Source organism: Pholcus phalangioides, unplaced genomic scaffold (genome assembly GCF_987345545.1).
Source record: "Pholcus phalangioides strain wild (caught in Gottingen) unplaced genomic scaffold, Ppha-v1.0 ptg000015l_1, whole genome shotgun sequence".
NCBI lineage: Eukaryota > Metazoa > Arthropoda > Arachnida > Araneae > Pholcidae > Pholcus > Pholcus phalangioides.
The window spans coordinates 115,600,162-115,615,575 of NW_028301608.1; the positions used below are offsets into that span (position 1 = coordinate 115,600,162).

The 15,414-nt window shown below is 41.0% G+C and overlaps 1 protein-coding gene across 1 annotated transcript; it reads left to right on the top strand.

The window, feature by feature from the left end:
- Nucleotides 1-5,871: 5,871 nt before the first annotated feature.
- LOC149077666 (uncharacterized) lies at nt 5,872-15,215 on the top strand. Its single transcript, XM_089245230.1, has 3 exons — nt 5,872-6,127; nt 11,517-11,647; nt 13,239-15,215. Exons 1-3 carry the CDS (start codon nt 6,016-6,018, stop codon nt 13,875-13,877), a joined length of 882 nt encoding a protein of 293 aa, XP_089101356.1. The 5' UTR covers nt 5,872-6,015; the 3' UTR covers nt 13,878-15,215.
- Nucleotides 15,216-15,414: the final 199 nt, after the last annotated feature.

Consider the following 15,414-nt stretch of genomic DNA (forward strand, 5'->3'; position numbering starts at 1 on the left):
AACGGGCCACTCGTGTATAAGTATTGTATGCCGGGTGATGGCCAAAGAGATTGAGTAGCTTTGTTAGCCCGTTCGGGTTTGAGGCCGTTCTCGTAAGTACGTAAGCGAATACCGTTCCCTGATTTCAATTGCGTTGTGTATTGTTTATAAAGTATATAACTCAGGCAAAGTTTACACAAAGTAGTCATACACGAGATGCTGGAAGTTAATTCGTTTATTTACACTATAGTTAATTGAATTAATGCAAATTGTATTCTCATATTACCATCCTTATTAAAAGAAATTAATACAACTTCATTCAGAAATTCTTAACAAAATCTTCGGTTGGCCCCCAAAACAATTAAGCTCTTGGCCCTGAACATTATATGACCCGTGATTTTCCATTACACCTCAGTTCGCCCCCAAAACAATTAATTACAAGTACCTACACTATATGTCACATATGGGAGAGAGAATATAATCCATGCATCACTCACCAGGTGAGACCCTTCTCCAGTCTTTAGCCCATTAGACACTCATCGCAGCCAGGAAACCGATTCCTGTGATTACAACTCCCGTTTTCACCAGTCATCTCTTTTTCCGTCTCGTTTCGTTACTCCATTGCTCTCTAACTCCAAAACTCAAAATTCCCCGTATCCAGATTTTCTCATCCCTTTAAGATTTCACTTCGGACGTCCCCCGTCCCTTGGAAAACTCCACCCATTTAATTTGATTTGATATTTTACCCATCATCTCTAAGTTTCTATTCGTTTCTTGAAGGTTTATTCATAAGATTGGCCACTGCCGATCCATCCCTAATTTCTTTGTCCAAGCGACTCTCCCTTCAGGACCCCGAGAACCCCAACGGCCATGGCCTAACCTTTAACCTACATCGAAGCTTCCCATGACTAACACTCGGCATTTTAGATCCTCTGTTATACTTTAATTGCACCCCCTAAATAAAGGGATTCTACTTCTACTTAAATGGCCGTCATCTATTCTCAATCTTGAAATTTGTCTATTCATTCGTTGGTCCCTTTTATTTTCCACGATTCCCCGCTTTTTCTCCAAGAAAACACTCCTCGGACGATCCCTTTTGCCTAGGGCACCCCTGAAGTACAACCGACCAGATGCTTTGTGACGGTAACTAAAAGATTCCCTAATGAATGGCGATTGCCCCATCTACTTACATCGGCCTGTGATTGTATTTCTTTTTAATTGGGACTATGTTCCCACCGCTTGGACAAAGCTTCTTCCATCGACATGACGCCGCTTACTTTAAACCCTCAAGAAACATGTCTACCATCCATAGGCAACCATTCTTATTTACGTTCCTATTGTTCAATTATTTGTTTGCTGTACATATAGTAGATCGGTTACTGTCGCCTGCTATCGGTGCCTGACCTACAGTTCTAAATAGTTAAATCCAAAAATCAAATTTAAAATACTCCAAACTATCAATTTAAATATATTTGAAAATAATAATTTTAAATATTCCCTCTATTCTATATTTCTATTTTAACTAGCACAAGCTAGTTAACAGCTTCGGATGAACATTAACTATGAACCTTAAGTTCACGACTGTGCGAAAGTTAATCGCGTAATGTAGTAGCCTGCGTCCAAAGACTGTAAATAAGTAATTGTACATTATCGTTGCGGTTTTCCGTAGGGCTGTCAAATTTTTGCATCCCACCGGGAATTATAACAGTAAATTCCTCCGTCAAGTGTCGAGGTAAAGCGCAAAAACTCTAAGTCTCACAGAAATCTAAATCTTACTACCGCTTAATCGGTAATGGTAATAGTGGGGTTATATGGCCTTTTGCATGCTCTACGCAAGGCTAATAGTGCTAGCTGGAACGGGTAGGCTAAGGGATTCGCCTTTGTGGCTTGCTAAAAGCTTCAGTTTTAGTTGGGAGTTGTTTTAATTTCTTGGAGCTGGTTGCTTATATCGGAAGAAAAACGTGTAGGATTCTCGTTATAATGCAAGCATTTTGAACTTGTTATACCGATCGTTGTAACTAGCGTTGACTGTGATAAATAAATAGAGGATCTAGTTTTCTATACGACTCCCGTCATTGCGAAACACGGGCACACAAAATTGAAGAAAGGTGATGAATACTTCTTCCTTCTACTATTCAATTATATGAAAGATTGCTACATGTTGCTACCACTGCTTTTGTAATCATCTGCTTTGCTGCCACAAATCAATGTTAAAACATTCCTGCATAAATTTTAATTTTTAAGTTGATAAATTAACTGTTTCCTCCGCGTTAATGCCTCTGCAAAATTGTAACAATAGCTGCTCACGAGTGCGGTACCCGGTTCGTCCTTGTCAGAAAACTTTCCTGACACGGATACAACGAAAAAACGGCGACTTGACCGCAGCAAAAAATTGCTACCGCAGGGGGACTGCCATCTATACTTCAGAAGTGAGTGAGTGAAGTGTAATGATAGCAAAACATTTGTATCGTTTGTAGGTCTGTTGCTCTCCGTGGCGAGACTTTTTAAAGTGGAAAACGGCTTGCATTCGCTCCTCGAAGTTGGGAACCACAGAAAAACCAATTTCAGTCGACCGCCACTGTAGCAACGGTGGGGTTCGAGCCCGGGACCTCGCGATGCGAGTCCGTCACTATGACCACTCGACCAACACAGCGACTGTTTGACTAACTACAAAAAGAATGAAAATTTGATTGATATTTATTTTTCTATCATCGTAAGGGTGGGGACGCCCTTCCCAAAGCATGGGACCCGATGTGAGTGGGCCCTCTTTATTATAGTGTTGACACACATGCCCAGATATTTTGTAAATTTCATTTCTCAATGGAACACTTTTTTTTTATCCCCTTAATTGAGACAGACCGTCGTGAGACAGATTAATTTTACCCTACTGTTGACAGGCCAGGGTTCCCCGGATCGATACAGTGGGTAATTCTATTAGCTTGGTGCACGTTGCACTAAGCCCTCGGGTCAGCGGCTTTGGCTCTGTAGCCGTAGCCAAAAAACCCGCGACGGACATTAAGAGGGGTAGCACCCTCCCTCGAATCAGATTCTCCCCGGTTCTCGATTCGAGGATTTATTTCCTGTCTCGCCCGTCGGTTCGTACTGAGCGGGATGACGGCGTCTTTCCGTAATACCTGCGTATCCCAAAGGATCAGGGGTACACCAAGCAAAGGTTACCCCCTTAATTTGCACCTGTTGAAAATCTGAGAAACGCCTACTTCATCGAAAGAAAATACCTCTTTTGATCACTCACTGACACTGTCTTTTGCTCTCTTAGGTCACTCAAATACTTATACAACCTATAGGTCAATCCCATGCTCACACACTTTTCAAGTCCCTCTTCGTCTCATGCTCAGTCACACAAACTCCTAGTCGCTCTTCTTCAAGTCCAGGTCATTCACTGACCTGCTCCCCCACACTTTCTAGGTCCCTCTATCAGTCACTCGTTGATCTGCCACACCTCGCTATTTAATTTATTTGTTTTTTTTATGAAATGGGTGAAGTGGATGAAAAGTTTCTTATTACAACGGGAGAAACGTGTCACATCTTTTTTCGGGGATTCGAGTTTCGGACGGTTTAGTGTAGTGAGTAGTGATGGGCAAACTATATGGCCCTCGGGCCAGATGCGACCAGTTTTGAGATTCATGTGCAATTTAACCGGGAAGTCTTCAAAGTATACAACACTTTCCCCACTTCATTTCTAAGCATAAAAATTCCAGTTATGAATCATTGTCAGAATATGTCCGGCCGCCAAATTTTTTTCTTTTTGTTTTTGCCCTTTCCTAAAAAAGTTCTCCCATATCACTGGTTTAGTGGATTCAATGCTGAATAAAGTTCATAAAGTTATAAAACTTTCGTGATAGTCCTTTGGAATTGTATGTGTTACGGCGTTTGGCTGGCCATTTCGTGTATTAGCCAAGCGACCAAAGTCCGATCATTAGAAATAACTAGTGTTTTTTCTGCTTTGGCCGGTCATTTCGCAGAGTGGCTGGAGATCTCTGGGCCAAAATTCGATGAGCTGATGTAAGACAGTCCGGTAGGCGACACATTTATTGCTTCTGGTTTGTTGTGCAATTCGAAATGCCATAGGAGTTCACCTTGTTGCAACAGGTGATGATAATAAATAAAGAAACTAATTTATATAACGCCTTTTTTTTCTTCTGACTTTGGCTGATCACTCTATGCTGTATTGCGAACTGGCTGGCCAAAGCCTGAAATCAAAAAACGATCGAACATTAGCTAGTCGATTAATAGCGAAATTGGCCAATACGCGAAATTGCCGGTCAATTGGCAAACTAGACTATTTCGGGCTTCGGCCGTTATATATGCATAAAGATAGGGCAGCTCGATGAGATACGGGACATATCCCGGAATTCCTAATTAAATACCGGGACATTTTAGAAACTCGTTTTGAGGGGACATTACAGTATAAAATTGCAAACTTACAATGCATTGTGAAATGTTATCACACTGTTTTTCTACACAAAGGTGTCAAAATAAGTAAAATATCAGGATAAGGAGGACATCCCGTATATACGGGATTAAATTTATTTACACCATAAAGTTTTTTTTTTTGTTTATTGCATCTAAACCTCTTAATTTGTTGCACAAGCAGAAATCCTTTCTTTTCGCGATCATTTTTGATATTTCATGAAGTTATGGCATTTGTGCAGATTTTTTGAGATATTTACTTTTATTGAAAATGTTAGCGCTCCCTATTGGTTCTACAGAGAACAAAAATAAAATAAACTAATTTAATGTAAGTACTGAAGACAGCTTAGACACTTCAAGTAAGTCTAGGTTTTTATATGTCTTATATATAACTGCAATATATTTGTCATAATTTTCGAATGTTTTATCTAATAAAAATATTATATACATAGTGGTTAATATACATTTACAGTTGTCGTGTGAATCGTAATACATATTCGATCGAGAAGGGCAAAGTTGATATTAAGTGAGGGAACCTCAACATATTGTCTTCAATGGGAGAAATTTTGATTGCAAGAATTTTATCCGTTACCCAATTAAGCGGAACGGACTGTATTTGAAAATGATTCTATTTCATTCGATCTTTGATGGCACAAAGGAAAAACCGGGACAAATAGGCGTCCCGAAAGCCTTTTTTGGAACAGTGAACATAATAGCGAGAAACCGGGACTGTCCCGGAAAACCAGGACATCTGGCCACACTAACTGAGAAACGTGTGAGAGAGGAAAAAGAAAAGTGCTATTCGCTCAAACCAAGAGATAAATGGAACTGCGAGTGATCACGTCCGTGTCCAAACATCATTGTGGCCTTGACCACATCGTGGTTCGTGGCGCAACAAGTCAACACGTTTTTCTTTTCACTAACAAAATTTAAAAAACAACAAAAAGAAGAAAAAAAACTATTTTGATTCTTTCTTTTCACAAATCTATAGATTTATAGATACAGTACTGTATTTTCGCCCCTCGTCTGAGCTTATATAGAGTATTAGAAAACGAGTAAAACAGACTTTTCGAAGTCTGAAGGGGAGAGTGTCTCCTCGACTAAATTTTTATATTTACTGCCCTGTTATATTCGATAATTGTCGATGGATGAATAAGCTGAAGGACGTTTTAACGCGAAATCGACCTTGGCTTATCAAGAATTACAGAAAAAAAGAAAGAGAGAGAGAGAGAAAAAAAATCTGTGTCTGTCTGGGAGGAGAATCGGTGAATTCCACAGAAACGAGCCCAAAACTTCCGAAGCTCGAGAGAGAGAAAATTGACTTTCACTGAATAAGAATAATTAAAAGAAAAAAAACTAGCTTTGCAAGTCTATCAGATATGAGTGGGTAGAGAGATAGGGAGTGCAAATAAACCAAAGGTCGATCCTCAGAAAATACGTTTTCAAATCCCGAGAGAGTGAGTTTGTGATAAGGTCGCTTTGAACACTCGCGCAGCATTTGTTTTCTTTATCGCGGTTTCAACAGCGAAGGAGACGACACAAATTCTGGTGCATCGTAGTTGACAATACAATTAAAAATATAGAAGCAAGAGTCAGTCGGTCACGATGTCCGCTACCTGGTGCGGCGGCAGCAATAAACGACGGACACGATTATCCCGCACGGATCAGTTGTTTGCTTCTGTAATAGAAGCTGTCACCTCAGATTCATACGAAAAAGGTAAAATTTGTAGTTTCTGTTATATTATAATACCATGGAACCTTCCCTAAGAGACACCTTCCATTAACGGACACTTTTCTGATCACCAGTCCCGTAGAATAGGGCTTTGATGTATTTCACTCTCTGTTAGCGGACACTCTCGATAGTGGAGAGTAAAATCAGGCAAACTCTAATTTATTAATTTTTGGTCATAAACCAAGAATTTATCTTATTCAATTAAAATTATGCTCAATCCTAAGCTCGCGTTATAGTAAATATGATAAATCATCAATTAATTATTTAACCAGCTGGACATAACTATGGTCCGGGATGTTGAATTCGAATGGCAATGTTGGTTTTGTTTGTTGATACGTGTGAAGAAAGCCAACATTACAAGATTGATAATGTTGTTATGAATGTTTTTATCTTCTTCACATTTATTTAAATTTAATTGTTGTCGCAAAATATGTGCAATGCACATATCATTTATGGGTAAAAATAATTAATTGGTAAAATGAAGAGAAGAAAGGTTATAAATTTTTCTATATTTATCAGACTTCATTTGGGAATTATGCGTAATCACCGGTAAAACTGATAAATCCAGTGGAATTTAATCAAACTTTCTTTACCGAGACGATTGGTGATTGTGCATAACTACCAGTGTATCACTTTTACATCCAGTAACATATGCATTTTTACATTAAACTATACAGGGGGGTATGACATTTTACTGGAGAAAAACCGTTGATCCTAGATACATACTTCTAATTGGAAAAAAGTACTCAAATAACGTGTAGTACTCAGATATGTCATTCGTATAGCAAGGGGTAGTTACTAAAATAAAAATGTTAACTTTTTATACGGACACCCTGTGCTCAAGAACCAAGCGTTAAATATGGGTAAACCATAGTACCCGCATTTAATGCTATTTTCCCCCCAACTTTCCTACGTTTTTCGAATTTGAATATCTCACTCAATATTGTACTTAGAAACGTGGACAGAGCTACAACTTTGTGACTGGGTTCTGGAGCACAGGGCCGTCCCCAGTGCCGTCTTAATGCATGGGTGCACTTGGCACAGCCTGGGGGCCTCAGAAAAATGAAAAGTAGTCGAATTTTTTCCAGAATTTTCCAAGTAGGGCTCAGAAAAATCAATTGGACCGGGAGCACATGATGGTCTTAAGACGGCCCTGTGTGTCCGTATAAAAAGTTAACATTTTTATTTTATAACTACACAACTCCTTGCAACTTGAATGACATATCTGAGTACAGCACTACACGTGATTTGGATACTTTTCTTAATCGGAAATATGCTTCTTGGATCAACGGTTGGTTCGCCAGTAAAATACCATCGCCCTGTTACCTATGCACCCTGTACAGTAACCAATTGTGCCCGAAGCCAAAACGTCGTATAAACGAGATTCCGCCGTATCCCTAGTAGCGAACTCTTCCCCCGTTTTAGCCGACAGGATGTTTGGTCCTATGGGTGTCCGTTATCGAAAGGTTCTACTGTAGTAAGTTCCTACTTTGAAGTAATTCGCCTCTTTCCCGAAAAAAAAACAAAAATATACGTAATAAAATCTGGTTTATTATAACTCTTAGAGATGAAAAATAATTTACTCATTTAATGAAAAGAGGGGCGAGACAAGTTCTAAAATTTTCTTTCTGCTAAAGGACAGCGCTTATAAATTTTTCCGAAAAGTTGAGATGTTTCGTAGACTCTTTTCATCTTACTGTGTCATTTCTCACAAAAATGGTCCAAATTTTTTACTACGTTCAAATCAAACGCTGTTCGTGAAAATCCAACCATGTATATATACACTGAAGAGCCAAAAAAACTGGTGCCACCTGCCTGATATCGTGTAGGGTCCCCCGCGAGCACGCAGAAGTGCCGCAGCACGACGTGGCATGGACTCGACTAATGTCTGAAGTAGTGCTGGAGGTAATTGACACCATGAATCCTGCAGGCCTGTCCATAAATCCGTGGGAGTAAGAGGGGGGTGGAGATTTTTTTCTGAACAGCACGTTGAAAGACATCCAAGATATGTTCAATAATGTTCATGTCTGGGGATTTAGGTGGCCAGCGGATGTGTCTAAAGTCAGAAGAGTGTTCCTGGAGCCACTTTGGAGCAATTCTGGACGTGTGGGGTGTCGCATTGTCCTGCTGAAATTGTCCAAGTCCATCGGAATGCACAATGAACATGAATGGGTGCAGGTGATCAGACAGGATGCTTACGTACCTGTCACCTGTCAGAGTCGTATCTAGACGTATCAGGGGTCCCATATCACGCCAACTGCACATGCCCCATACCATCACAGAGCCTCCACCAGCTTGAACAGTCCCCTGTTGACATGTAGGGTCCATGGATTCATGAGGTTGTATCCATACCCGTACACGTCCATCAGCTCCAAGCAATTGGAACCGAGACTCGTCAGACCAGGCAACGTGTTTCCAGTCCTCAACAGTCCAATGTCGGTGTTGTCGGGCCCAGGCGAGGCGTAAAGCTTTGTGTCGTGCAGTCATCAAGGGTACACGAGTGGGCCTTCGGCTCCGAAAGCCCATATCGATGATGTTTCGTTGAATGGTTCGCACGCTGACACTTCTTGATGGCCCAGCATTGAAATCTGCAGCAATTTGCGGAAGGGTTGCACGTCTGTCACGTTTAATGATTCTCGTCAGTCCCGTTCTTGCATGATCTTTTTCCGGCCGCAGCGATGTCGTAGATTTAATTTTTTACCGGATTCCCGATATTCACGGTACAGTCGTGGAATGGTCATACGCGAAAATCCGAATTTCATCGCTACCTCGGAGATGCTATGTCTCATCTCTCGTGCGCCGACTATAACACCACGTTCAAACTCACTTAAATCTCGATAGCCTGCCATTGTAGCAGCAGTAATCGATCTAACAACTATGCCAGACACTTGTTGTGTTATATAGGCGTTGGCGACCGCAGCGCCGTACTCTGATTGGTTCCATATCTCTTTATTTGCATACGCATGCCTGTACCAGTTTTTTTTGGCTCTTCAGTTTATATTTAGCTTTCCCTCAATACTCTTTTTCATATATACCAGCAGATCGTGAAGTGTCGTGAGGATTCAGGTTTGAACCCCCGTAGGTAGCAGTGGTGGTCGGCTAAAGTTGGTTTTGTGCGATTTTCCAACTTCGAGGCATGAACACGAGCTGGTCTCCCATTACAAATGCCTCTCCGGAGAAAGTAGGCGCATCTACAACACGATACTTACTACCTAACATAAAAATTGGATCATTTATCTTCTTTACTTTAAGACAGATGACGACACCAGTATTCTGACATGTTCCGATTTTTTAGAAATTCAGCAGAGGAATGTGTACGAGGTAAGTAGCAGGCGTCGAGACATATGAAGAAAGCATTGAGGGGGGTCTGAAAATCGCCATTCATTTTACACATTTTCATTTAGGAATTATTTCTTTCATTTACTCTGATTCTAAAAGTATTTATTTTATTTATTCTGAATTTTCATCAATTTCTGGAATTATTTATGGTGCGGAAATTATTTCTTGCATTTATTCTGAATTTTCGATTCCATTTCTCCCACAGAATATTCTCCCAATATAAAATTCAGGGCTAGGGGGTGGGGGGCGAAATTATCAAGACGCCTCTGGCCCCGCTATTATTTTCGCACCAGGCCCCGCGTCTGATGTGGTCGGCCCTGATTATATTGGCAGGACTGCGGCATCGCGCGTCCTAACAACCTGCAGGATCACCTTAGGTGTAAGGTGCTTGTAGGAAAGCGGACGTATACGCCATTTTGGTCCTCAGTTTCTAGCATTTGTCTTCAGCCGCTGCTCGGTCGTGTGTGTGGTCATAGTGACAGATTGGCGTCGTGAGGACCCGAGCTCGAACCCCACTTTCAGCCCAGTGAAGTTAGTTTTCTGTGGTTTCCAACTTCGAAATGCAATTGCGAGCCGATATCCCTATTAAAAAGTTCCGCCACAGAGAGAAACAGATATACAACGGTACAAATATTCAATCGTTACATTTCACTCATAGTTTGAAAAATGGATGGCAGCTCTAAAAAAATTCGCGCACGCAGCTAGATGCGCACTCAGTAGGCCTACTCTTATATGCACACATCGGGCACAACTCATTCGATAGTAAATTGCCTATGGCTATAGACCGGAATTGTAATTGTACTCGTTTTGAAAGAAAGAAAAGACCAAAGAGATTGTAGAGTTCATCCTTTTAATCGGTAGTACAATGCTATATGGAAGGGGAAGTGACGTATTATAGGGGGGGGGGCTTAGTGGGCCATAGCCCAGGACTGTAAATTCGGGTGGACGGCAAATTTTAGGAATGAGTGGCTAAAAAAATAAGTACATAATGGGAGAAGGGTGGCAAAATTTTATAACCCAGAGAGCGAGAGACTAGGTCAACGAGTGACCTAGAAAGTTTGTAAGCATGTGAGTAAACAAAAGAGTGGCCAAGAGCGTGTGCAAGCATGTGAATGGCCAAAAGAGTGACGCAAAGCGCGAGCGAGCATATGAATGGCTAAAAGAGTGACCTAGAGACATTGGCGGAGATACGGGGGGTGTGGGGGGCAGAGAGTCAAAGGTGGAGTCGTCTGATCTAATGTATATATGTATATATGAATTGGCATCATCATCATCTTGCCTCTCCCCCCCCCCCAGACTTCCAAGTCTATCTCCGCCTATGCCTAGAGAGTGTGCGAGCATGAGAGTGACTTAGAAAGTCCATACGCATGGGAATGATCAAAAGAGCATGCAAGTATGTGAGTGGCCAAAATAGTATGCAAACATGAGAGCGACCAAAAGAGTAGCCCAGAAACACAAATGTGCGTGCAGGAGTAGAGGGAGTGCAATACGCCTCTGGGGGGGAACGCTTAAATGCGAGGTTGCCCCAGCTGGCCAAGAATATAGTTGCAGTTGCGGTTCTGAAATAGATAACCATTCGAAGGAAATCTGCAGAGCGGTAACGTTAACCAGCGCCACAACTGGGACCAAGATATCAGATATAGGTGAGCTTAGTATTTCAAGGAACTCTTCTTTTGGCACGGTCTGGAATAGCATCCAGACCAAAAGATGAGAAATCCAAAAAGATGAAAATTCTGAAATTTATTTTGAAGGAAAACAATTTCAGAATTGCTAGAAATTCAGAATGTATGAGAGAAATAATTTCTTTATAGATAAGAAATTCAGAATTCATGAAAGAAATTATTGTTACCGTAAGTGCGGGGGCTCCTGAACGCCCGGTGCGACCGCACCTGTGGCGCACCCCTAAGGGCGGAGTTGGGGTGGAGTGAAGGAGGGGATGACTTAAGTACGTAGTTCAGTACTGTTTGTGATTTTCATGTCGATTTGATATTCTGTGTATCCAAGTATATTTTATCTGTGATATTTTTTCTCGTAGTTGATGATTTCATAAAATCGTCGGCCCGTGGTAAGAGAGCAGCCGCAAACAGAAGCCAATGGGAATCTTCATTCTGTCATGTCCGTCGGAAGATTCTCGAATCAGTCGAGAACAGGAAACATGATTTCAAAGTAAAAAAAAAATGTTTTCCATTTTTCTTTCTTTACATGTACAATATGATGCATAATGATGAGTATTGTATAGCTAAGCACAAACTACTGGTTTTCAATTTGCTCTTACCCGTGGAACCCATAGGGGGAATTAAAGCATCTCCTGCAATATGCTACTCCTCTATGCTACAGATCTGTGTTTCTCGGGTTGTTAGCATATATATATATATATATATATAAATACCTAGATTTTATCGTTTTCTTTCATTAAAAATACGGGATATCGCTAACAAAATATGCAAGTAAAGTTGCCACTCACAGCCGAAAAAATTGTCAAAATCAAGTAAAGTTGTCAATATTGTCGCTCTCAAAATGTAATAAGCTAAAAAAACAAAAATGTTTGATATGTGAGATGAATGTATAATGTAATTATGATATAATTAGAGTCATAATTATCATAATGCAAACGAGGGCTGCCTGCAATATTTATCATTTTTCACAGTGACACAGCATTTCCTAGAAATAGGCCTCCGCACTGGTTGCCAAGTTCTTCTGTAACGTCATTAAACCATCCCAAGATGGTCTCTCTGGGCGGTCAGCGGTCATGTCTGTCTGTCTGTAACGTCATTAAGTCTACCTACTATTAAGGCTACCATTGTGCTGTACCGGTGGCCGGTTTGCCCTAGAGGTTATTTATCTGTGCCGCCCCCCCCCCCTTGTGTTAATAGTCAGTGCTTCAATTGGGGGAGGGGGAGAGGCACGCAAATTTCTCCCTTTAACCTATCCTTCAACATTACAAGAAGGCGCCAAAATGCGTACTTGTCCCCGGCTGATCAAGCATCTTGTTGCGGCCCTGTTACTGAAGTTGGTTTTCTGCAGTTCCCAACTTCGAGGCGCGAATGCGAGCCGATCTGCCCGATAAAAAGTCTCGCCGCAAAGAGCAACAGGCCTACAACGCTATAATTATTCATTCATTACACTTCACTCACTATTAGTTGAGAAAAAACTCATAGTTTAAAAATTTTTTGCAGATGGCTGCACTACACGTAACAAGCGTTATAAAGAAACAAACTTCACGGAAGGTTCACTATACATACACACACATTTCAACATGTACCAATTCGTTAGAAGTTGTGTGATGTGTGTGTGTGTGTGTGTGTGTGTGTGTGTGTGTGTTATTTCCTTTTATTTCCGCATGCGAAGGAAATTGATTATATTATTCATATAATCATTCTTTTTTTTATGATTGGACGAGTTAAAGTTACACTGGTGTAAATCAATAAAAAGGCTTTACTAGAATTGTTGCCGTAGATTCCCATGTTAGAAAGTTTGTGATTTCGAAATTTGGATTCGAACTATTGAAGCTGTGAATTAATTCCTTTTTGCTTTCAAAAGTTTAGCACTTCTACATTGCATTTCTGGACTTGGTCAGAATTGTTGAAATTGTGTAACTCTAACCCGCCCAATTAATCATGAAACGCAAACAATGAAAAATTCTTCGAATTATGAATTTCTTCGGAAATGAATGCGAAAGGGACTCAGAAGTCTCTAGAATTTGCGACTTTTAAGTAATTTGACGTATTTTTTTCTTTTTCTTCAAAATTCTCTGCAGGATCCCGCCCACGCTAAACAGATGCAGTACAAGTCCTCTGACAAGAATTCGTCAAAAAAACGGAACGCTGATGAGGCAGCTTCGACGAGAAGGAAACACTTATCACAGCCAGGACCATCCACGGACCATGACATCGAGCTTCACCACCGACAAGAGCCTGCGGCTACGACATCTAAAAACCGAATCAGCACTAAGCAGGAATGGATCTCGACCCTCAAGGAGATGGCCGATCCAAAAAACGAGATGACTTCTTCTTCCGATTTGTTGGATTTGTCTCATTTGGACGTCCAAACAACAGCATTGCCGGAAGAAGACTTGTTGGCGGTGCCTTCATGCTCTGAGGTAGACGACGATCGACAGACAAGCGATAGTCTATCGACGGCGGTAGCAGCGACGGCTGAGCCCGAACGTGATTCAACGTCGCGCACGAAGCGAAGACGTAATAGGAGACGCCGAAATAAAGGAAACAAACCCCAACAAGTACTCTATACCTGCTCTAGTTGCGAGTTACCGGTTGTGGTTAGGTGCAAATCCCCTTCCGACCAGGTCAGGTGCTTACACTGTGACTATTGGACAGCAGTAGAACCAGAGTTCGTGAAGGACGAGAGGATGGAGCAGAACTTTTGCAAAATCGCTTGAACTGGAAATCGATTCCAACGTTCACTTATAAGCTGTTGAAATATACCGTATTCCCTGCATTATCCGGCATGCCGGGAAACATCGAAAGAGACCAGCATGACGAAAAATTCGAATCGCAGATTCTAGAATATTTTCCACTATCTTTATTCAAAGTCCATTGAATCGGCATACTACTACTAAACCGTACATGCACCTCATACGCATACCTCTAAGGTATTTCTAACGAATGGGTACAAGCCGGAATGTGCACGTACGTGTTGTGAACCTAACGTTAAGTTTGTTTCTGCGTAATACTTGTTATGTGTGGTGCGGCCATCCGCCATCAATTGGTTGAATGAATACTGAAAACCTCGCTTTTCCCAGCATGACGGAAACGGACCAGATCCAACATTCAAAAATCTGGTGTCCTTCGAGTTTGACGTCACGCCGGCTAATGCCAGGGAATACGATATTTTTTATAAAAACATGTTGAGCCAAAGGTTCTCAGACATTTTTCACCCGCGGTTCCCTTGCCCTAGTCATAGCTTGACTGTAGCTCCCAAGAATAGTCAACGCATTATTATGCAAGCATAAAAGAGCCAATTTCAATGCACGAGCAGGCACGTACACACATATCAATATTTCCGGCTCGGGCCTGACGAAGGTTGGCAATGACCCTAGGAATTGCGACGCACACTTTGAGAAACACTGTGCTAAGCGAATAGGTTTTCAGATAAGAGCTTGTCGGACATTTTTTTTTTATATTAATCATTTCAGTTCTTTTGTGAGATGCATTTGTATTGACATCATAATTTTGTACTTGGTGATTTTTTATGCAAATTCATTTAATACAGTACAGTATTTCTACATGTTCGGAATTCACATTTTTATTTACAATGAAATCTCTCTACAACGATATTCGATATAACGATAAATCCCTCTACAACGATATTTTTTGTTGGTCCGCAGAGTAGCGTTATAACGAGTTTCACTGGATTTCTCTCCTCCCCCCCCCCTCCATTCATATATAGCCTGAAATCGGAAGGATGAAGGGAGGGTTAGGGTAGACCACTAGGGTTTTTGTGAGAGGTGAAAGGCGATTTTACCGCCTTCTCCACTGTAAAATTCTATAATTTCACGACAGTATTTTTGTTTTTTTTCCTAAAATTTGCCGCCCCCTCAAATCTTCTAGCCAGGTCAGTTGCCTTTTTTGTCCTCCTTAGTTGCACAATATCTTCATATCTTAATCAATTTCTGCTAATTTAAAAAATTCTCCGGTTGAAATAACTTACTCAAAATTTCTCTGGAACAGATTACTTGTATCGCCAACCGAAAGTTTAAGATGGCAAATATGTATATTAATAATATTAATGCAATACAATAATAGACCAAGGCAGGACGAAACAAAGGCGCCAGGTCACCATGGCGACTACAGGATTGGTATTGGCACGTAAAATTTTTTTTTATGCGTAGTTACTAAATTGCAGGCTGAGAGTAGCACAAAATGTTTCGAATTTATAGCGGCATATCTCTGCCAATATAAAAGAGGGTCACTTTG

Coding starts and splice junctions, on each gene's coding strand:
- LOC149077666 (XM_089245230.1), top strand. CDS start 6,016: ATGTCCGCTACCTGGTGCGGCGGCAGCAATAAACGACGGACACGATTA. Junction 6,128..11,516: donor CTCAGATTCATACGAAAAAG/GTAAAATTTGTA, acceptor TTTTTCTCGTAG/TTGATGATTTCATAAAATCG. Junction 11,648..13,238: donor ACAGGAAACATGATTTCAAA/GTAAAAAAAAAA, acceptor AATTCTCTGCAG/GATCCCGCCCACGCTAAACA.